Raw genomic sequence first — 21,968 nt, 5'->3', positions numbered from 1 at the left:
TTTAGGTTTGGACTATGACTAGGCTATTCTAATGCATGAATATGGGGAAACCATTTCACGTCATTGCTAAGGTGAACCTTTACTGTCTCTGATTTTTTCAGCCTCTGACTGGTTTTCCTGCAGGATTGAACCATATTTTTTATTTAGCTCCATTCATCTTCCCGTCTACTCTTACCAGCTTATTTTTCTGTGCTGAAGAAAAACATCCCCACAGCATGATGCTGCCACCACTATACTTTCATGGTGAGGACAGTGTGTTCAGGGTGATTAGCAGCGTTAGCTTTCTTTAACATGTTTTGCATGTAGTCCAAAAAGTTTGGTTTTGAGCTCATAACACCGGAGTACTTTCTTTCAAATGTTTCTGAGTAAATGCCTTATCTTACTTTTGGAAAACTGCAAACAATACATCTTATGGTTTTCTTCTTGTCAATCTTTTATAAAAGTTGTAAACCCCATAGCTAAAAGTTGTTGTGTCAACAGGTTCTACCACCTAAGCTGTGGATTCATTTGGCCTCTTGGCTGCCCTTCTGTTCAGTGGTAAAATGGACTGAACCTTTCCCGTAACACTGACCACTCAAAGCACTTTACATTAGAGCCACATTCACCCAGACACTCACTAACGCGCACACATTCATACCGATACCCAGATCGGTAGGCACTTTGAAATTATTTGAGATTCCACAGGGACAGAAGGAAGCTGGAATTGAACCCACAACCCTCAAATTGCAAAATGACCACCCTTCTCACTGAGCCACAGTCACCTCAATGCAGTCCTGGTCCAGGCTACCGTTTTAGGTGACAGTCCTCATGGCTGGTGTTCTGAAAGTTGTAGATGTTTTACTGCGTGGAAATACCTGATGCAGCTGATTTGACTTGAAAGAAAAAAACATCTCAAACAGCGGCTCAAGAGTGAAACTGAAGTAAGCCACCGCTGCTGCTGATTCTGCAATCTGTGCTTACAAAAAAGTAGGAAGGAAAAAGAACAAGGAAATCCAACAAAAACCTGACACAGGACCTGACAGAGAGGTCCTTTTTTCATTTGATATTTTACTGCATGCCAGGTTTTCAATTAATAGCTCTTTCAGATGTACTTTGTTGATGCTAAAATACAATCGTCTGTCTGTCTAACTGTGCAATCTGTGTTGTTATTTTTAAAATATATTTACAATTTTATTTTTGACTTTTTGGAAATTCTGAATTAAACTCTGTGTCCATGCATTAAAATGCTACATTAAATCTTTACATAAATATATTTGAACAGCCAAACAAACATCTATCTAACAGAGAAACTAAGAACTCCAGAGTTTATGGATGTTTGTGTTTTATTTAGGAAATCTTTGGAAGCTTAGATTTTCACAAATAAAGAACTTTATTTTGAAAGATCTCAGCCAGCAGTTTTATTAACCTGTATTGTGGTTAACTTTCCACTGGTCTGACACTGACAGAGTGCAGATCATGATTAGTCAACTCTCCTTCACTCCACATCACAATGGCTCAAAATAGAAACATCCTCTTTCTCAGTGGGTGCAATCACACCTCTGAAATTTTGTTCTGAGCCACAGTCATGTTAAGCCTATGGTTAAACGGTTGTGCCCAAAACTCATGCCTTTATTCTTTTTCTAATTTTTGAAGATCATCTTGAAGCACTGAAGAATTTTATTGTTGTTTGTTAAATTTAATTTTCATGAGAGATTGGTTGGAAATACAGGAATCACAGGGCAATCGGGAGCTGGATAAGGGCAACTAAAGCAGAAATCAATCGGTCAAAACAAACTAGAATCTGAAACAAAAACAAAGGGTGGTTGTAAAACGTTACGACCAGGCTGAAACTAAGAGAAACTATTTTTTTGCTCTATATACAGGTATATGAACAGCTCCAGATGCAAGTAATTTCACACAAACTGGGTTACACAGGTGTTTAATTCAGGCTTGTCTAGATAAAAAAGAATTGTGATCCAGCTTTGACATCAAGATTTTTAATCTAGAGCTCAGTCTTGTATATATACACCTCAATGCTCTGCCTTAGCTTAAACAGAAGACACATACCTGGCAACAGGAGAGAATTCAGAGACAAAACAGACATTTGGACTTAGCTAAAGGTTGACCAGGGAAGTGGCTTCTTGACAAATACTGTGTACATTATTAGATTTGTTTGGGAGAAGCTGCCTTGGAGGAGTTTCAATGATCAGCCAAACTGAATAATGTTCACAGCTGAGAGGTATTTTGTGGACAATCTTTCTAAATTGTCTTTGACTGAGAATAATGTTCTTCCTTTGAATGTGTAATCTTTCAATACAGTATATAGAAGTACAATCTGTATATAAGAATATCCTTATTACTGCAGTCTTTTCACTACGTTCCTGTCATGAAACAGTAATAAAAACCTGTGAAGAGGAACAGCCTCTTCCTCTTCCAGAATCAGAGATGCCACCAGAATCATCAGAGTTGGCAGATCTTTGAGCTGTTTATCTACAGTTTTGGTGAGATGTTTACATCCTCTCATTATTGGCTTGATATTAATTTTGGGGTCTTTAAAGATGAATTTGAATAACAATCTTTGTAGGGTTGAAAGACATACACATGTATTACCTACAGCTATAATTATTTTAAAAATTAAAAAAACTTGGGTTAAAGCGTTTTGACTGACCTTCCCAAATCCATCCATCCATTTTCTATATGTGCTTCTTCTGTGCAGGGTCATGGGGGAGCTGGTGCATATCTCCAGCAGGCTACAGGTGAGAGATGGGGCACATCCTGGACAGGTCACCAATCCATTGCAGGGCAACACAAAAGACAAACAACCGATGCACATAACCATTCATATCTAAGTGCAATTGAGAGAGACCAATTAACCCAACAGTTATGTTTTTGGACTGTGGGAGGAAGCCGGAGTCCCCAGAAAGAACCCACACATGCACGGGGAGAACATGCAAACTCCCTGCAGAAAGGCCCCAGGTCAGGAGTCAAACCCAGAGCCTTCTCACTGCAAGGCAACAGTGCTACAAACTGTGCCACCATGCAGCCAACCTACCAACTCCCTGACTTGATGATTTCAAGGAAATCTACCAATTCCAAAATGATGAGTGCTCAATTATCCAGCCAGAATTACAATAGGGGGTCGTTGATGACCACATCAACATGTTGATGTATGTTAATATTTGCATCTGTATTTATAATTTTGACCCTTTGTTAATTAGACAACATATGCTGTTGTATGTTGTATGTTATATTATTAATTGAACCTGCAAAAAAAAAAAAAAAAAGCTTCAAATGCATCATTAAAGGTCTAAAATTCATTAAATTCAGCCCCATGATGAATGGATGTAAACTTTTCATCGCAAATGTAAAAAGCCATCTTTCCACTTTGTACAAAGTAAAACGCTGTTGCATGCTTGTGTTCAGTGACAGTGGATTTAGACCTGAATGGGCTGTTTGGAGATCAGAGGAAATTTGGCTTCACTGTCTGCTGGAGAGGTTTAAGACAGTTGATCTGTGTTTTGTCTCTCCAGCCCTGATGAGATGATGGTTAAAATTAGCCAGAGTGCACATGCCTTTCCATGAACCTTGGTGTGAGCGGTGAGTGACACAGGAACAAGGGCAACGAACACGACTGAAACACCATCTGACCTGAGTGCCGTAAGGCGGTACCTGTACCTCATCAGAAACAAAAAAATAAACCTTTTTATGTGCATTAAATAACTTATTATTTGTTTTTTGTGGGTTTATATGCCAAAAAGTCTTAAAAAAGTTGAGTTCATTTTCAACTGTTTCTGCATTTGGGCTCCAAAGTATCTGAAAAATTATACTTCCTAAATTAATTAGAATTTTCAATGAGATTATTACAGATCACCAAATATATATTGATCTGAAATAAAATAAAAAAATAAAAAACAACTCTGTGGAATTACGTAACGAGTGCAAGATTTATTAAGGTCTTATATCACATTCTTTGTAAGGATTAAAGGTGATTTACCTGCAGAAAAGTGATTATTGTTCTTTTGCTGAGACCAGAATTCTCTGGAGAAACACTGTTTTCTGAATATGAAGGAAACTAATACCGCGCCTGTATGTTAATGTTAGGTGATTTTCAACAAATGAAGTTGCCTGCTTAAACGCTGCACACATACATGACAGATGTGTCCACTTCACACCTGCTGCGGAGAGATAACAAGGACACAAAATATGCATCACATTACCCCTGACCCTTCCCGTTGTTGTGGTAGAGGACTGTTCGGGAAAGGGCCAGGCATCCAGGCTTGGGCTCTCGAAGCTTTATCTGCTTGGAATTCTTTTAGCTCAAGGTCGCCTTCAGCCCAGAGCTGAGAGCCCCTCCAGTTCCCCTGTACCCCTGATAAGAGCCGCGCTAAATAGAAACATGCTGTACTTTACATATACTCACAAGCTAGAAAGTCATACTTCAGTGCATACGTCATACTCATAAGAATAGTTAAAATAATTAAATAATTAAAACAAAGTCCTGTTGTTTGCTTAAAGATCACATTTTTAAAACTGTTATCAATTTGAGACGTAGTTTGGACCTAATGTTTAACAGAGGTAAAATTAGTTTGCTGGTAAGGAGTACTTATGCTTTAATGACAACAAACTAAGACAAAAAAACCAGAGCAATGCACATTTTAATTTCTCTTGCAGTCAAGGACATAGAATGTAACCTATTAGATATGGTTTATGTCTTGTTTTTGTCTTTGTTCATACGTTTTCCTTGTGATAACAATCTAAAACAAAAACCAAACACTCTAAACACAATTTAATATCACCATATAAGCCCTCACAGAAAAAACAGACACAATTCTGGTTCTTGAGAGAAACACTTGCCAATGAGTTGCGTCTGTCTGTCCAAGAACATTGTTAGAGACACTGAAACTACGACTAAAAGGTATTTAAATCCTGTAGAGACTCACAATAAGAAACACAAATGCGATTAGAGAAGTTACACGATGGATGTTTCTTTGTTTGGTGCTCAGACCCCAGAGGAAGACATGAATGCTGAGAATGCATGAACTTGATGAACGTCTTAGAATTAGAATTAGAATTGTCTTCCCCCGGATCTGGTACTGGTGATGGAGAGGAGGCCCGATGGTAATGGAACTGAGAATCCGATGGAGGCGATGGGGTGGAGGAGGGTCTAAGCTCGGCTGACAGCTGGGAGATCCATGAATGGGAGATTTTAAATGCGGAGCTTTGAAGGATCATTGGCCGAGGATTACTGCAGACTTGAAGCTGATTGGTTGGCAAGGAGACGCACGGAGAAGCCATTGGATGAAGCTGGAGGAGTGGGTGAGTCTCCCAGATTGAAATTGTATCATTACTCCATTTTAATCAATTTACAGCCACCAGCTTACATTAGTGATATGGTTTTCTGTCCAGGGGGGCATGTCCTCAGCGGGCGCTACTTGTTTCCAATAAGGTATATAATAATATGTATTTTTCAGAATAGTGTTCATCACAGGAGTGAGTGTGTGCTTGGTTATATTTAGGGATGGTAGAGTAGTAGGGACTCACCCATATCATCAAACATTGAAAATTTCCAACTGTCTACAGCTCTGCTCTTAAATTATTCCTCTTTTTTTGTATTTAGCAATTTTGCTAAAAATGCAGAAGATTGCACATTTTGACAAACAATTATGTAGTAATAATTCCCAAAAAATAGAGAACCGTTCTAATAGATCTCTTTAGAGCAATTGCAAGAAAATCTGCAAGCTTCAAAGAAAAAGAAAAAAAAAACTAAGTGGGCAGTAAAGCTTTTATGTTGCACATCCCCTTTATGAATTTTGTTCTTGGTATTATTTGTCATCATATCTTTAAAGCTGATCTATAATGAGTTTTTTTTCTCCTGTAAAAGTTTAGATGAGATGAATACTGAAGATGAATAAACAATATTAGCCGTGGCTTAATTTCCCTTGACTCCAAAATGTCTTCAGCATTTTGCAGTGTTTTTTTTAAATTTACCACTAAATGACAACATTAACATTACCACCTGGGTCCACTTAAACAACCTACTTTACGGTAAAATTTCTAAGTGCTCGGTATATGGAAAAAGAAGGAATTCAGCTTGTAAAATCTTCTCTGCATTACAAATTTTTGCATACTTTTATGTCAAAAGTTCATTATTTTCAGTCCTTTTTAATCATTCTTTAAATTATAAGCAGAAAACCTCTTGGGTGTTTCTACAAGAGGCAGGATTTACATGGAAAAATGCAAACAGCACAGACTGTAAGGAGGAAGATAGACGGACGGATGGAAACAATTTTTAGACACCGGGTCAGGAAGTAAAATTACAATTGAAGGAATTACAAATATTTCTCCATAGTCTATTTGCTTTTTCCATAAATTTCCAGTCCTGAGTAGAAACTCCATACATTCACATTATTATCATACCTTTACCACCTAAACTAGCCAGAAAGATCTGTGAAAACAGGAAGTTAAATTTTTTTTGCCTATCAAATTAAGTCACTTCATTTCAGATGTTTGTGTTCATCTGCAAAAAGCTGCAGATGCACACAGGCGTCTGTTATAAGTAAACCCGTCTGCTCAGCACTGAAGCCTGAAGGGCAGATGCAATCAGTTTCAAGTGCCGTCTTTCCGCTGCTGTCTGCCGCCCCGATACGAAAAATCTAAAAACACAGAAGCTAGCTGTCAGAATAAATTATTTAAATACAAAAATAGGTGCAACATTTCAAGAAAAGAAAATCTTTTATTGTTAAAATTGGGCAGAACTAAATTTATTGTCACATCTGCAAACATATCCTAAAAAAATAATAGAAACAACAATTGAAAAACAAAACTAAGGACAGACAATTCATCAAAGTGTGTTAGAAAGAAAAGGCAACAATGCTGGAAGTTAGGGAGGCTACAAAGTTGGAGGCATGAATCAAAAGGTGTCCTTGGTGACAAGCATGGACAGACCTGGCTCTTCATTCTCGTTAGTGGCAGCGCCTGTCAGCATGTTTCAGTCAGAGTTTTCTAACAAAAACCAGGGACTGGATGACTGTTTGAGCTCTGATGTGCCTCTATCTTTCTAACTCCAACATCATCTCCTTCAAAACTAAAACTAAAAACAAATTAGAGCCAGAGCTCTGCTGCTCTGCTCTGGCTCTGCATCAGCAGCCACTATCTGGCTAACACTACAAAAACTGGCTATCGATTTGTGAGCAGAAACACCTGTATAGTCGCCCAAGGGCAAAGGTTGCATTAGCTTCCACACATTTTACTCCTGTCCGTCTTTATCTTGTCTGCAAAATGGGAGGCCTGTCCTGGCACTTTGGGGTGACAAAAATTGTAGTCTTTATCAGGAAGCATTCATGAATGCTTGATGCAGAGAAGAGGAGGTTTATTTTTAACTCCTCTGACTGATTAAAAGAGACTGTCCCTTTTGACTGGTGATATTTAGGATTATTCACACTGAAACACTGTTAGGAGTCACTCTGCTTCAGTGCCAAACACCAGACAATGCAAACTGCTTAAGGAAAAAGTGCAGAAACTTCATTACCATTCCAGGATGCATAACTTTGCACAAATCTTTACAAAAAAAAAAAAAAGGAATTAATCTGCTCCTGTCTTATTTTGTTAGACGTTAAAAAAAAACACTGTTCAGATGAGCAGGACTTTAAGTAAGAGAAGTGGATGAAGTATCTGAAGGAAATAAAAAATAGCACCCGACAAACTGTAGAAGCAAACTTCTGGGATTCAGCTATAATTCTGTCAAAAGCTGCTATCTCCCATTCCTTACCTAAATCTAATTTCTGAGTTTACAAACCAATAATTCCCTCCTGCCCGCCACATTTCACATACACGTAACCACACGTCAGCCTCCACAATGCTACATATTACATGAACACAATCACTACATTTCAGGCCCTCTTCTATGATAGATAACTGGAATCAATGCAACAAATCTGGTCAGCTACAATAAACTTGTACAACTATTAGAATTAGTTACAGGTTGGGATGACTGCCTCAACCTTAAAATTGACATTTTAGTCTTAAAGTATATTATTTGGTAATGTGTTATGAGGCAGGTTAATTGATTAGAAAACAGTTCGTAATGGAAAGATGAGGGGGAAGGTCCGATAGGAATAGAGGCAGCTTTGAGGTTTGAAATGAAAATAAAGGAAAAATTCATTCAGAAGCCTCAGAACATGTTTGAGGACATAATGGGAAGACTGGACTTAATAATTCAGGGAAGGTCTTTGTGCTCAGTGGTTGATTCCTTAATGATCTGAAAAAAAAAAAAAAAACATGGTTAAAAACAGCAAAAAGTAGCACTTCTCTAACAAGATACATATGAATGGAAAACTGAAAAGGGTTCAACATTTCCACCCAGAGGAAAAACATGAGAAGTGCAATGTGTTCAAGCTCCTACCTCCCCATCTCTGGTCTCTACAGTTCGAACCAGGATGCTCCTCTTAACATGGGCCTCTGGGGTTTTAGTATCCAAATTAGTTTCTAACCAATAAACAGAAGTAAAAGGCCTTTAGCTCCACTGGAGGATGCAAGAAAATCTCTCTGTATTCTGGAAAAATATTGCCCTCCCTTTGTACTAAAGTACAACTTTACAATAAATACAGAATATTTACAATAATTAGATTTCACATCCTTAACTTGTTTTTTAAATAGAATATTGTCAAAATAAGGTGAGATCTTTCCATGTAATTAATGCAACATTCATTAACTGCTCACAGTTAAATCCATAAAAATTACAATAAATATCCTTTTGTGTAATCCATGCAATAATTATTAAAATACACAGTTGAAGCAGAAGAGGGTGAAACAAGCATATTCTCATATTCTAGAACTGAGAGACTGGAGAGGCCTGTGTGTCGTCACATATTAATTGCCTTGTCTTTTGCAGATGTATAACCAAGAAATGTAACCAAAGGAATAATGTATGGTGATTTTCCATTTTCTACAAGTATTAAATGAAATTAGTAATCTTTGATTATCAAGTTAAACAAGTATTAAATGAAATAAGTAATCTTTGATTTTCAAGTTAAAACATATGATTGAGAACTGATAATTATTAAGGTTTGAAAATTCTCAATCAGCAATATATGAAAGAGATAATGTTGTGTGGTGTATGCATAAAAAGGATGAAGTTTAAGTAATGGTTTTAAACTGTAAATGAAGTAAACGCTGTAACTAAAAGTTTGAGCAGCACCGATGTAAGAATTAAAGCCTCTGTTTAAGAGGAAGTGTAACGTTGAGTGAGACAGGAATAGAGCAGATGTTCAGGAATTGGGGAAGTGAGAGCTGCAGCTTACAGCACAAGGCTGATGACTGAGGCGGGGGCGCAGGTCAAGAAGAGGCCAGCAGACAGCTCAAGACTGAGGTGATGATGCCATGTCTGATATGGACACGACTCGGGAAATTCCAGAAAATCACCTTATGTTATGGGTGACCAATGGGACATCCATGGCAACAACCACTGGCCAATGAGCACAAAGAGTTTGGTGGAAATGCTCTATAAAATGGGCAAGAATAGAGGAACTAGTTGGTTGTTACAGTAACACTCAGCTTGGACTCCTACTTTACTTGCACTGCCATACTTGCACAATGATCACCTGCACTGTTGTACCGCTCTGGCATCTTATACTGCTCTACATTTACTCTCACTCACTTAAAACTGTGCACATATATTTATATTATATTGTAGATATGTTTATACTGTTTAATTTGTATTGTATTGCACCGACTACGCCAAAACAAATTCCTTGTATGTCCAAAAACGTACTTGGCAATAAAGCTTTTCTGATTCTGATTCTGATTGTTTCCTCGCAGAAGACCAGCGAACAAGATCGGAGAGACGCTACAGATGAATCAGAGGACCAGAGACACAGCCCAGCTGATCGACTGCATTAAAAAGAGGATCAACCCATGTGTCCTGAAGGACTGTGCCTCAAAATTAAGAATCTGATTTCATCTAAAGCCTTTTTATCCAGACCACAGAAGTGAACTTGATCGGTGAACAGCTGATTGCTCTAAGTTTCAGGCTTCTGGAAGTCCTGAATCAACCTCATTTATGTCTCCGGGTTTCCTTCAACTCTTCAGCCTCTGGAAACTACTGTCTTCGGAGACATAACAACAAAGATCCTGTTTAACCATCAAAGCCTGGAGCATCAGTGCCTGCCACTTAAAGGAAGAAAACTGAAGATTAAGTCGTATTCCCTTCAAGAAACCACTCATTGATACCAGAAGACACATCTCCATCAGGTGCATGGATGAGCCTCCGTCTTCAAAGCCTCTCCAACCTCATTAGTTTCCGCATCAGGGAAAGACAGGTTGAATTGATTGATTTATTTCTATTATTGAAATTATTACATGTTGCCGAATTGAAGCTGTTACTGACCCCTGCATAAGCGTTGCTAATTAAAGAAAGCATATGAAAATTCTAGTTAAATCGTGGACATTCAATTAATTGAGTTACCTTATTTTTGGGTTTTCATTTGTGGTAAAAAAGTCTTGTTGCCTGGTTCTAAGATATTTTAGGAGGTTTTTATAGGATGCCTTAGCCAAGTTTGTTAAAACAGCGCCCTTGGGGCTCATGCTGAGCCACTAAAATTAACCTAGCCCATATACCAAGAGCCAGTTGTAAAATTAAGGAATGAGCAGCCGTGAACAAAAGTGACTGTTGAAAGTGTGGATGACTGCGATAGGCTACTCAGTCGTCCAGACTTCCAGTTGAAGAAGGGCGAGACTTTTGTATGAAAGCTGTCAGAGGCTAGGCGAGTCAATTCCTGACACCAGCTTAAACAGAACTTTCAGTAAACCTGCTTAGTAAGACCTTTCAGGTTTAGGGAAGTCCAGACCCGTTGGATGGAGAGCTGATTGAGCAATCCCTTTAGACATGGGGAAGTAGGAGGGAGGGGTTAGCTCATCGGACAACGAAAATATATGTGAATATTAGATTATTTAATTAGAATATGAGAAATATAAACTGTCCATTTGTAAATACTATTGTTAAGTAATGATGTCTTTTCATGTTTTAATTAATATGCACACAGTTTATTATAGTAAAAAAGATGATCGATTTGCAAAAAAATTTAAAATAAACAAACCAGCCAACATTGACTTAATTTTATTTTATCTTATTTCATTATTTAAATTACCTGAAGTGGCAAGACAAACTATCCTAGGTAAGCTATTTAACTGGATGGCCTTTGACACAAAGTTTATGTGCCCAGGCAAACCCCTGCTTCAGAAATCCTTCGGAAATTAGATTACAAGAAACTCTGACTCATTAAAACATAAATAATGAGCGAGTTTCAATAAGAACAGCTGAACTTGTACTTTTTACTCTCGCAGTTTAAGAAAATTACACTCTCTCAGCAAACACACAAAGAACAAAAACATTTTATTATAAAAAAACATTATTGCTCTATTCTGACCTCTAAACTGCAGGTTGGCAAAGCTCTGAACTGGAATGGTGATCCTGATGGAAAAGAGAAAGAAAAAGGTAAATCTTTTGTTTCATACTGTATTTGTTGCTAAGGTCAAACAGAACCAGTTTGCAAAGTTCTAGCTCACCTGCTCTCCTCTCCCTCCAGCAGTTTCCTGTAGGTGGCTATCTCAATATCTAGAGCCAGTTTGACATTGAGAAGATCCTGGTACTCCTGCAGATGCCTAGCCATCTCTTCTTTCAAGGCCTGAATCTCCTCCTCCAGACGGCTCACCGTATCCTGGTACCCAGCGGTCTCCATGGCACAGCGGTCCTCCATTTCCCGAAACTGGCGTTCCAGAGACTCATTCTTAAGGAAGAGAAATATCAGGTTTCAGATTAAACAGATTCGAGAAACCTGGTGCTTGCATTTCAATCCAGTAAATGCATGACTTTTTGAGAACGCAAACAATTTATTTATGATAGTTTCTCCTTATTTAAACTCCCACATTTTAACAGATGAAGGAAGGACACAAAGGTCATTATTCTGTAAATTGAAATGAACATGATGGATACTTTTCATGCAGTTTTGTCTGAGGTCTGGAGGACTTACTGTGCCACGAAGAGCATCCAGGTCACAGGTCAAAGCTTGGACCTGACGGCGATATTCGTTGGCGTCTTGCTTGGCTTGGCGCAGTGCTTCTGCATTTCGATTGGCTGCATCTGTCAGGTCAGCAAACTAGAAAGAAAATCAAACAGTCCAATACTGCTGTATGTTTTCTGTAAATCTTCTGACATTACACAAATTTTTCCAATGAAGCATTCTGTATTTGCACAGAAAATATTTATTGAGAAACAGCAGGTAAGTTTTCTAACCTTGGATCGGTACCACTCCTCTGTTTCATGCATGTTGGAAGTCGCCATATTCTCATACTGAACTCTGATGTCTCTCAGAGCAGCAGTTAAGTCTGGTTTAGACACATCCAGATCAACATGAACCTGCTGGGCCACAATCTGATCCTGTAACTCACGCAGCTCCTGAAAGAAAAAACGTTACAAATGTAAACCAAAACGAAAAAAACGAAACAGTTCTTATCTTTCATTTCATCTAGTTTTTAATGTTGATTCTCACCTCCTCATGAATTTTCCTCAGGAATTTGATCTCGTCCTGCAGGGCTTCAATCTTTCTCTCCAGCTGGACTCGATTGAGAGCTGCCTCATCCACATCCTTTGCAAAGATTGAGAAAGAAGGAGGGAAAAAGATTTGGCTGTCAAAAAATTTGAACAACCTAAAATTTGAGGCTAGTAATTTAAGCAAAACAAGTTTACCTGTCTGAATGTATTCAAACTGTTCTCTGCTTCCTGTCGTAGAGCCATCTCATCTTGCAGTCTGTTGAAAAAAGACAGAAACGCTTTCTGAAATTCATAACAGGGTTGTACAGACCAGAATAAAGAGGTGAATGCACCAACTGCATCTTAATTGAGACAATAAAGTACATTTTAAAAATGTGTATTTGAAATTTTCAATCTGACTGAGTTATGTTTCTTTTAATAAATTATTGTTTTATTAATATTTGACTATTTTGATTTGATTTTCCTATTCTGTTTTGCATGCACAACATTTCGATCAGCACCTTTTTTAATGCGGCTATGGTTAGGGTTTAAACAGATTTGCACATTTAATTTGTGACACAGCTACATAGAAGAAGGAAAAACAAATTCAAAGAAACACAACAAGCCTCCTGTTCACTGTTAAACTTAAATTTTTTTCATTTACTGTAACATTTTAAAAGAACATCAAAAATCCGTAACAAATTTTGAGTTAGGTTACTGGAAATTAAAGCAATTGCTATTTTTGTCGGGTCCTTTATGAAGTTGTTGCCCATCTTGCCATGTCTGCAGATGATTTAAAAAACACGTGTAACATGGGTCTAAATTTGAGGAAATTGAGATTTTTTTTAACCTGTACTTCAACCTGTACAGGTAAGCCCAACATTATTTATACCCCTGGCAAACTTAGGTTTAAAGCAATCTTTTAGTCTTACTAACATGTTTGTTCTGACTGGGAGTACTATTGTTGTTTTGGAATGACCCCAGCCAGAGTCCTGACTTGAAATTGATAAAGAATCTGTGGAGGGAGCCCTCCAGCCTCAAAGACTTGGAGCTCATTACCCAAGATCCATGATCAAAGTATCAATGGAAACATGGAAAAAGTTGGCCTGTAATTTAAAGAAGGGTTTTATTTCTGTAAGGCAAATCATTTTTTAATTGAAAGTACATTGTGTGTCAGCCTCTGTAGGTCTTCTTCCTCTTCTGCCCCCCTAGTAGGTGCAGTTCCTTGAGGCTCTATTCTAGGACCCCTTTAATTTTCTCTCTACCCTCTTCCCCTCGGCTCTATTCTGAGAAAGCATAGTATACTTTTTCACTGTTATGCAGATGACACCAGGGGCATTTTAGGGCCTCAAAACATTGGGGGCTTTAACCCAAATCCAAAATATTTAGATTTAAATAAGACAATTTATAGGTAATTTAAAATTAAAATAATATAGGACATATTGTACCAGTACTCTGTCTCGGCTGGTTTTAGACTGAATGTAAATTATTGTGAATCAAACAAAAAAGGTTTGCAATAATTTCACTTTTAATTTTTGTTAGAAGCTGAATGAAGGACAAGGAGAAACAGAGTTTAGGCCTGATGAAAAACCATTTTGCTGAAGCAAATAATGACACATTTTGAGGTATTTAGAAAAGAACGTAATCTGAATTTTTGGTGACAAAAGTTTTTCTTAAACTCAGAGATGTTTACTGTGGGCCAGATAAATGTGCTTCTTTTGTCAACTACATAAATAACCTTTTTAAACGTTACATTCTCATCAAAGTGTTCCACTCCTCAGGCTCCATTGTCTTTATTCTTTTATTTCAAAAAAGGAGAGTGGAATAAGGTTGATTTTCCTAAATCTTAGTCAAATGGTAAAATCCTAAAACACATTTATTTTATTATGCCAAGAGCTTTCTAAACATTTTATTAAAATTGTTATTTTATGAACCTGTTCTCTTTTATCGCCATCTTTTCAGCCCTTCATTCCTCTTCTGAAAAAATTTGTCCTGCCAAAAATAAAAGAAACATTTTGAAACTGAATTGAATTGAATTTTTCAACACAGTCTTTTGTTCTGCACTGAACATGTGAGACATTAGTGCAGTTCTTACTATTAAACACTTCGAGAGGAAAAGGTGTTAAGTTGTGGTGTTTAAAATATAGCATAGAGCCTCATCCTGGACCTTATCAGTACTAATATTACAGTTATTAATAACTGTATACATATGGTATGTATGTCTCACCCTCAGTAAAACTGTATCCTTGGTTAATTTGTTTAGTTTATATAATATTACTGATTATTTGCTATGATGTATTTCTTAATTATCCTGCATCTTTAAAGCCAGAGCTGCATGTTTAGAATCAGCACAGAAGATATGAAAGAGAAGAGGGAGGCTTACTTTTGCTCTTTCTACGTCTTTCTGGAACCAGGAGATATTTTCCTGGTTTATTGAGCAACACCTGGTTCTGTCTACATGTAGAACTAGACTATCAGACCGGCTGCTGCAATGAGATCAATGTGTTGATCTGAAGGACCTTTTAATGTGTTCATCTACGTTAGAATTAAATGCTCTGAAGTAAAGGACCAGATATTTTCACATTATAATGCAAATCCGTCTAGAAGCTCACAGAGAAGGTTGCTACTGTTTTCTATCACAGACAGATCATTTAACTTCACCTGTAGCTCAGGTGAAAGTCCCTCATCATGACTCTGATGATGCTCATTAGCGTGAACCTCCACCTCATGTCTTGCTGGTTGAATCAGTGATTAGCTGTAACTTACAATCAGCCCATTCCGAGTCAGCATTCAGGTTTTACCGCTATCTTCGTCTGTTCCTGAACACACCTACCAGACTCCCTCTCTTTGGTTGGCTCCGCGGTTGCTCTGAAATGAGCCCAGTTTGAGCCGCTCAGTGTAACCTTTCAGGTAATGAAGGAGGTAGGTCGACCTGGAGTAAACGGCTGTTCTGGACTTCTCCAGAATGGAGTCCGTCTCTGGCTGTGCGCGTAGTTGCTCATTTTCGGTACGAGTGCGCAAATAAATATTTTATGTCTTCTCCTTTTAACTCATAATCTGATTGTTTTTAAATCAAAATGTGAAGTCCAATACCATTTTGTGGCTGCATCTTTTTAATACTTGTAAATTTCTTCTATCAAGAAGTCCAGGGCTATTCAGAAAACATCCGGGGCTCCAGGTCTAAGTACGCGCCTGGATGACATACAAATGTACAGGGGTTGGACAATGAAACTGAAACACCTGGTTTTATGGTAAATGGACTGAATTTATATAGCCCTTCCAGTCATACAGACCGCTCAAAGCGCTTTACACTAGAGCCACATTCACTCACACATTAATACACCGATACGCAGATCGGTAGGCAACTTGAGATTAAGTGCCTTGCCCAGGGGCACATTGACATACAGCAGGAGGAAGCTGGAATCAAACCCACAACCTTCCAATTGCAAGACGACTACTCTTCCTACTGAGCCACAGTCGCCACAGCCAATACAGCGTCAATTCGTCTTGGGAATGACATATACAAGTCCTGCACAGTGGTCAGAGGGATTTTAAGCCATTCTTCTTGCGGGATAGTGGCCAGGTCACTACGTGATACTGGTGGAGGAAAATGTTTCCTGACTCGCTCCTCCAAAACACCCAAAGTGGCTCAATAATATTTAGATCTGGTGACTGTGCAGGCCATGGGAGATGTTCAACTTCACTTTCATGTTCATCAAACCGATCTTTCACCAGTCTTGCTGTGTGTATTGGTGCATTGTCATCCTGATACACGGCACCACCTTCAGGATACAATGTTTGAACAGCAAAGGTGGACTCATCAGAGAACAATATATGTTTCACATTGTCCACAGCCCAAGATTTGTGCTCCTTGCACCATTGAAACCGAAGTTTGGCATTGGCACGAGTGACCAAAGGTTTGGTTATAGCAGCCCAACCGTATATATTGACCCTGTGGAGCTCCCGACGGACAGTTCTGGTGGAAACAGGAGAGTTGAGGTGCACATTTAATTCTGCCGTGATTTGGGCAGCCGTGGTTTAATGTTTTTTGGATACAATCCGGGTTAGCACTCGAACATCCCTTTCAGACAGCTTCCTCTTGCGTCCACAGTTAATCCTGTTGGATGTGGTTCGTCCTTCTTGGTGGTATGCTGACATTACCCTGGATACCGTGGCTCTTGATACATCACAAAGACTTGCTGTCTTGGTCACAGATGCGCCAGCAAGATGTGCACCAACAATTTATCCTCATTTGAACTCTGGTATGTCACCCATAATGTTGTGTGTATTTCAATATTTTGAGCAAAACTGTGCTCTTACCCTGCTAATTGAACCTTCACACTCTGCTCTTACTGGTGCAATGTGCAATCAATGAAGACTGGCTACCAGGCTGGTCCAATTTAGCCATGAAACCTCCCACACTAAAATGACAGGTGTTTCAGTTTCATTGTCCAACCCCTGTGCCTGCCTCTCAGCAGAAAGGACACCCCATCAGTTCAACACTTACTTGACTACCTAGATGAAGTCTGGGCTTAGATGTCCTGAAACGTTTTAAGCTTTAATGAAAAGAAAACTGAGGTAATAGTTTTCGGTAACCCTCCCGCCTCTGCCTTTTAGACGTTGGCTCCCTTGCCCGCTTTGAACGGAAGTTTGAGCACATTACCTCTTTCTTAAAATCCTTGCACTAATTGCCAATCCATTTTAGAATTGGTTTTATTGTTTTAAAATCTTTAAATAGTTGTGCTCCTCCATACCTTTCTGAGCTGCTACACGCTTAGATACCTTCCTGTTCTTTCAGATCTGCTAATCAGCTGATTCTGAATGTACCCAAAACCAGGTTTAAGCTCAGAGGAAATACTTTCACTTAAAACTCATCTTTTTACTATGGCTTTCTCCATCTTTTAATTTGTTGATTTTATGTTTTTTTGCTTCTTTTTTATTGCTTGTCTTTATTTGTTGTTTTTATTCTTATATTTATGAGCGTAACTCCTACTTGTACTGTTCAGCACTTTGTTCCCTTTGAGGACTTTTTAAAGGGCTTTATACATAAAATTGGATTGCAACTGATTGGAACTGTTTACTGAAAATAGTGTAAATAATTCTAAACATACCAATTCTTTATAAAATGTACATAAAAACTGATTTTATTTACCAAAAATTGACATTTACATGTTTTTAAAAAGCATTTGCCAAATGCTTGTCTCACTTCCAATCGGAAAAAAACTTGTTGGTTGAGTGAAGAAAAATCTGTCTAAATCTGTCAAGGTAATGAATAATATTGGGCTTAACCATATCTGCATTGCTTTTGAATAATGCATGTGAATTAGGAACAATTGTGTGGAATTCACTGTGTTCTGCTGTGCTGTGACCAGGTCAGATACTTTCCATGACGTCTTAATGTCATTACATTTGGTTTTTCTCATATTAAAGGATCAGCTGACCCTATGGGTACATTTCATAACTCAAATAAATATTAAACACATTAATCAGAAAGTTAGTCAGGTGCCATCATTTCATAAATTCACCATGCTCAGGTCAGTAAAGCACTTATGGTGTGCTTCAATCTGTGGCAGCATGACTTAGCTGGTGATCAAGTTGTGAATGCTACAGTGTTAAATCTATAAGGTGAATAATGCATGTATTTCATCTGTCAGTGAAATTAGATTTTTCATGCCTGTGAATGAAGTATATTTGAAGCACTTTGATTAGACTTTCATCTGGCTCTTTTTCCTGCTACAGAGGAGCAACAGGTCTCAGCTAAATGGACAGCTTATGCATCATTGCACGTTTACTCTAATCTAACAGCCAAAAGCCTTTCCCACGGGGTGGACTACACACACACACACACACACACACACACACACACACACACACACACACACAGAATGCATATTAAGATAGACCTGAACAGCGACAGACCACCCCACGATCCATCTGTCGCACACAGACATGGAACAAAATACACTGAGACTTTGCATCACATCTGTACAGCTTCATACGGTGTTGCACAAAAATCAGCGGGAACATGAAAAGAGACCTTTGACCCTGATCACTGATGACTTTGCAATCTTTCACAGGACGAGCAGCTGCACAGTCAGAGAGCAGGGAGAACTCTGAAGTGGACCGTCCTACCATCAGACTTTCAGTGCTTCTCGAGGCAAAATTAAATTGTTGATTCCAGCCACGCATGTTAGGAGAAATGAAATACGCCTGGCGAGGTGATGTTTCTGAATACATTACTGATAAAAAGAGAGGAGAAGAGAACAGCAGCCTGGCTGTTGGATCCCTTTGTGAGGAGCCACCATTGTGCAACCCCTCATTCCTCCACAGTCTCTCAAAAGCGGTGACGGGTTCAGTCAGGATCAAGTTTATATATAGGGAATAAAGCTCCAGCAGGCCATAGCAGTTTGCATTCCAACAAATTGCTAATAAAACCAATAAATACACATATGCGAAGAGTTAATCTTTATTTGTGCCGTAATTAATTAAAATTACCCTTTGTGATTTTATTTTCCAAAAGAAAACGCGATAAAATGTGTCAGGACCAGCCCAGAATGAACAAAATTAAGCAAAATTAATGAGACCACATCTATAAAATCCATTGTTTTTTTCCACTTGTGAATTTGTAAAAATTTGCAGTGCCTTTCAAAAGTGTTAAATCTGTCACATTTTTGGAAGTTACAACCACAAACCTCATCGTATTTTACTGGGATTTTATGAGAAGGACCAGAATAAAATGAAAGCAAATGGAACATTTTACAAAAATGTTTTGAAAAATATGACAAGTATTTGTAATAAGCCCCTTTACATTCTTAGCTGAAATGAGTTCCAGTGCAAACAATGAGGATATGATTTTTTTGCAAGGCACTCTGTCTTTGTATAATCTGAACTTTGAAACTAACAATATTGGAAAACAATGTCAGTTCCTTTTTATTAATTGAAGATTTCCAGAAGTTTCAGCTATGTTACCATTTCTGTAACAGTATGTAAAACATTAAACTAAGTGACACAACCCAAAGGGTAGGCACAAAGTGTGACTACACACTGAAATGATCCTCCTCCCTCTGGAGTCCCACCCTCCCTTGTTTTACCTCTCCTTCAGTGTGGCCAGATCTGCAGTGAGGTTGTCCCTCTCGACCTCCAGCCGAGCCTTGCCATTGGTGAGGCCATCCACCTGTCTCCGAAGCTCCCTGAGCTCATCCTGGTAGATGTCTCCCAGTCTGCTGGGCTCCTTCACCTTGAGCTGGTTTAGCTCAACCACCAGCATCTTGTTCTGCTGCTCCAGCAAGCGCACCTTCTCTATGTAGCTGGCAAAGCGGTCGTTCAGGCCCATCATCTCCATCTTCTCATTTGTGCGCGTTTCTTTATAATGTGCCTTCATCAAGGAGTCGGCTGAGAAGTCCAACCGGTCCCCGGGACTTCCCAGCAGCAGGGCCGTGCTGGCAGAGCCCAGGGAGATCCTGGATATGGGGCTGGAGTGGGTGATGGTTCGGGGGGTGCCATGCCAGGAGAGGCGGTTGGAAGACAGGTTTCCAATTCTGGGGCCTGAGCTGCCCTGAGGCCCAAAACGTTTCCTGTACGAGGACTGGACTCTCTGGCTCTCCATGCTGGGGGAATAAGATCGCTCAGTGCACAAACAGGGGTTTTATAGAGGGAGCAACCCCCCACCCCCCAAGTCCAAAGCAGAGAGGCCACGGGGTGGGGCAGCAAGGAGGGAGGGTGGCAGGCATTGAATGGAACAAAAAGGGGATAGTGAGGGACTAGTCTACATGACACTCAAAAGGCTGTGGCCAGGGATTGTCCGTGCTCGTCCACTCAACTACAAATGTCTCCTGGATGCTTTTTTCTTCATCATCTCCCCCTTTTCCTCCCGCCTTCCAGTCTGCCTCTGACTCACTCTTTCACTCCTACGTTCACCCCCTTTTTGTCCTACTCTCTTTCTTTCTGCTCCAAGCGAATGAAAAGGAATTTGTGTGACAGGCTCTAGCCGCAAATCTAACCTGACCACACATGCACTCCTAAAAACATAGAGACAAAAAGGACTTTGATTAAAAATGGGGGATGTTGGAAAGATGTCATAACTATTGAAGCAGAAAACAAAAACATTGTTTTATAAGCAGGACAAAGATAATAAATAAGGGGAAAGGTGTAGAATGCATTGTAAATCTAGAGGAAGACTATATAAACAGAAAATACAGTAGTTTTACTGTGAACACCATGAACTCCACAGTGACATACCATACTTTACTTCAACAGTAAAAAACAGTTGTTAATACAGTAATTTTGCTGTTAACACAAAAAAGAGCAAAATGTGTTCATAGTGTGCTTGGCAAGCTGGTTAGAGTTGATGGGACGACAGATGAAGTTACATACAGGTCAAGAAAGCCCTGTGGAGGTCACAAAGGACTTGAGATCCTAAAACATACAGTCAGAACTACAATCGAGTGGTTTTTATCAAAACTTATGAATGAGTTAGAATGGCCTAGTCCAAGTCAAGGCATAAATCCAAATTTAGAATCTGTTGCAAGACTTGAAAACTGGAGTTCACACGTCCTTTCCATTTAGCTTAAGCTGATTTACAAGGAACATTGCACAAAGCTGGTAGTGGAAAACCACAAAAAGACTTTCTGTAATTGCATCGAAAGATTGTTCGCAAAGTTTTGACTAAAGGGGCATGAATGCAATCACTTTTCAGATTTTCTGTTGTAGAAAAGATTGAGTGAATCTATCACAAAAAATCCACATCAAATACATTGAAGTTTGAAGTTCAGAAGCATAAATATTTTATGTAAGGCACTGTAAGAATATCAATACTGGTCACTATCTATACATTTGCTTCAGACAGAGAAGGTAAGTAGCAGGTTTGAAAGTGTCTGGTCTTTGTGCGTTAAGTTCAGGTTATTAGAGATCCTGCTGGTTCCAGAGACTGATGCATGGTCGAGTACGAGGGGGAGCAGGGTAAGGAAGAAAGGTTCGAGGAGTGCAAACACAATCTGAACTTCAGATTGACTAACTGAGACTGCGTTACAAAACCCTTTTCACCCACTACCTTGACAACCACGAGGCTCAGCTCTTCTCCAAACCTTTTTTTCGGGCTTATTTTTACCAGAGCACATTTTAGAAATAAGATTGTGACCAAATGCCTTTTTTGCATGTCCCACAGTGCAAAAACAGAAGATTATAGGCCAACAAGAAAAATAAATATGTTGCTAAAAACACTAAGTACATTTAGTTATTGACTGGTTAAATTCAGGATAAACACACAGGGAAAAACACGTTTTATAATATTGGATTAATCTTTTCTCACTTTTCTCTCATTCCAATTAGTCATTCATTTCTATTTTTTTTTCTAAATAAATTCACCTAGTCAACCAGTAAAATTGGGTCTAAATATCAAAAATAAGTTTCCAAAGATTTAAGAGCAGAAATCAAACAGCTGACCAAACCAGCTGATCATCTAGAT

General features: G+C 38.8%; 1 protein-coding gene across 1 annotated transcript; it reads right to left on the bottom strand.

Annotated features, from left to right (window-relative positions):
- Positions 1 to 6,692: 6,692 nt before the first annotated feature.
- On the bottom strand, positions 6,693 to 20,322 carry LOC124863569 (glial fibrillary acidic protein). Its single transcript, XM_047358001.1, has 9 exons — positions 19,597 to 20,322; positions 12,722 to 12,782; positions 12,525 to 12,620; positions 12,269 to 12,430; positions 12,006 to 12,131; positions 11,542 to 11,762; positions 11,403 to 11,446; positions 8,381 to 8,463; positions 6,693 to 8,236 (listed from the first exon to the last, which is right to left on the bottom strand). The coding sequence occupies exons 1-9, from the start codon at positions 20,109 to 20,111 to the stop codon at positions 8,195 to 8,197; spliced, it is 1,350 nt and encodes a 449-aa protein (XP_047213957.1). The 5' UTR covers positions 20,112 to 20,322; the 3' UTR covers positions 6,693 to 8,194.
- Between the last annotated feature and the right edge of the window lie 1,646 nt (positions 20,323 to 21,968).

The sequence above is a fragment of the Girardinichthys multiradiatus genome, chromosome X (assembly GCF_021462225.1).
Source record: "Girardinichthys multiradiatus isolate DD_20200921_A chromosome X, DD_fGirMul_XY1, whole genome shotgun sequence".
NCBI classification, from domain to species: domain Eukaryota; kingdom Metazoa; phylum Chordata; class Actinopteri; order Cyprinodontiformes; family Goodeidae; genus Girardinichthys; species Girardinichthys multiradiatus.
Note: the sequence above shows the minus strand (reverse complement) of the source record. Positions and strands in the feature narration are given on the sequence as shown.

What these genes read in the sequence shown, in the direction of transcription:
- LOC124863569 (XM_047358001.1), bottom strand. Translation starts at nt 20,111, where the DNA reads ATGGAGAGCCAGAGAGTCCAGTCCTCGTACAGGAAACGTTTTGGGCCT. An exon ending in TGAGGAAAATTCATGAGGAG is followed by an intron (nt 12,431 to 12,524) that starts GTGAGAATCAAC and finishes TTTTTCTTTCAG; the next exon opens with GAGCTGCGTGAGTTACAGGA. An exon ending in AGGAGTGGTACCGATCCAAG is followed by an intron (nt 12,132 to 12,268) that starts GTTAGAAAACTT and finishes TTTTCTTTCTAG; the next exon opens with TTTGCTGACCTGACAGATGC.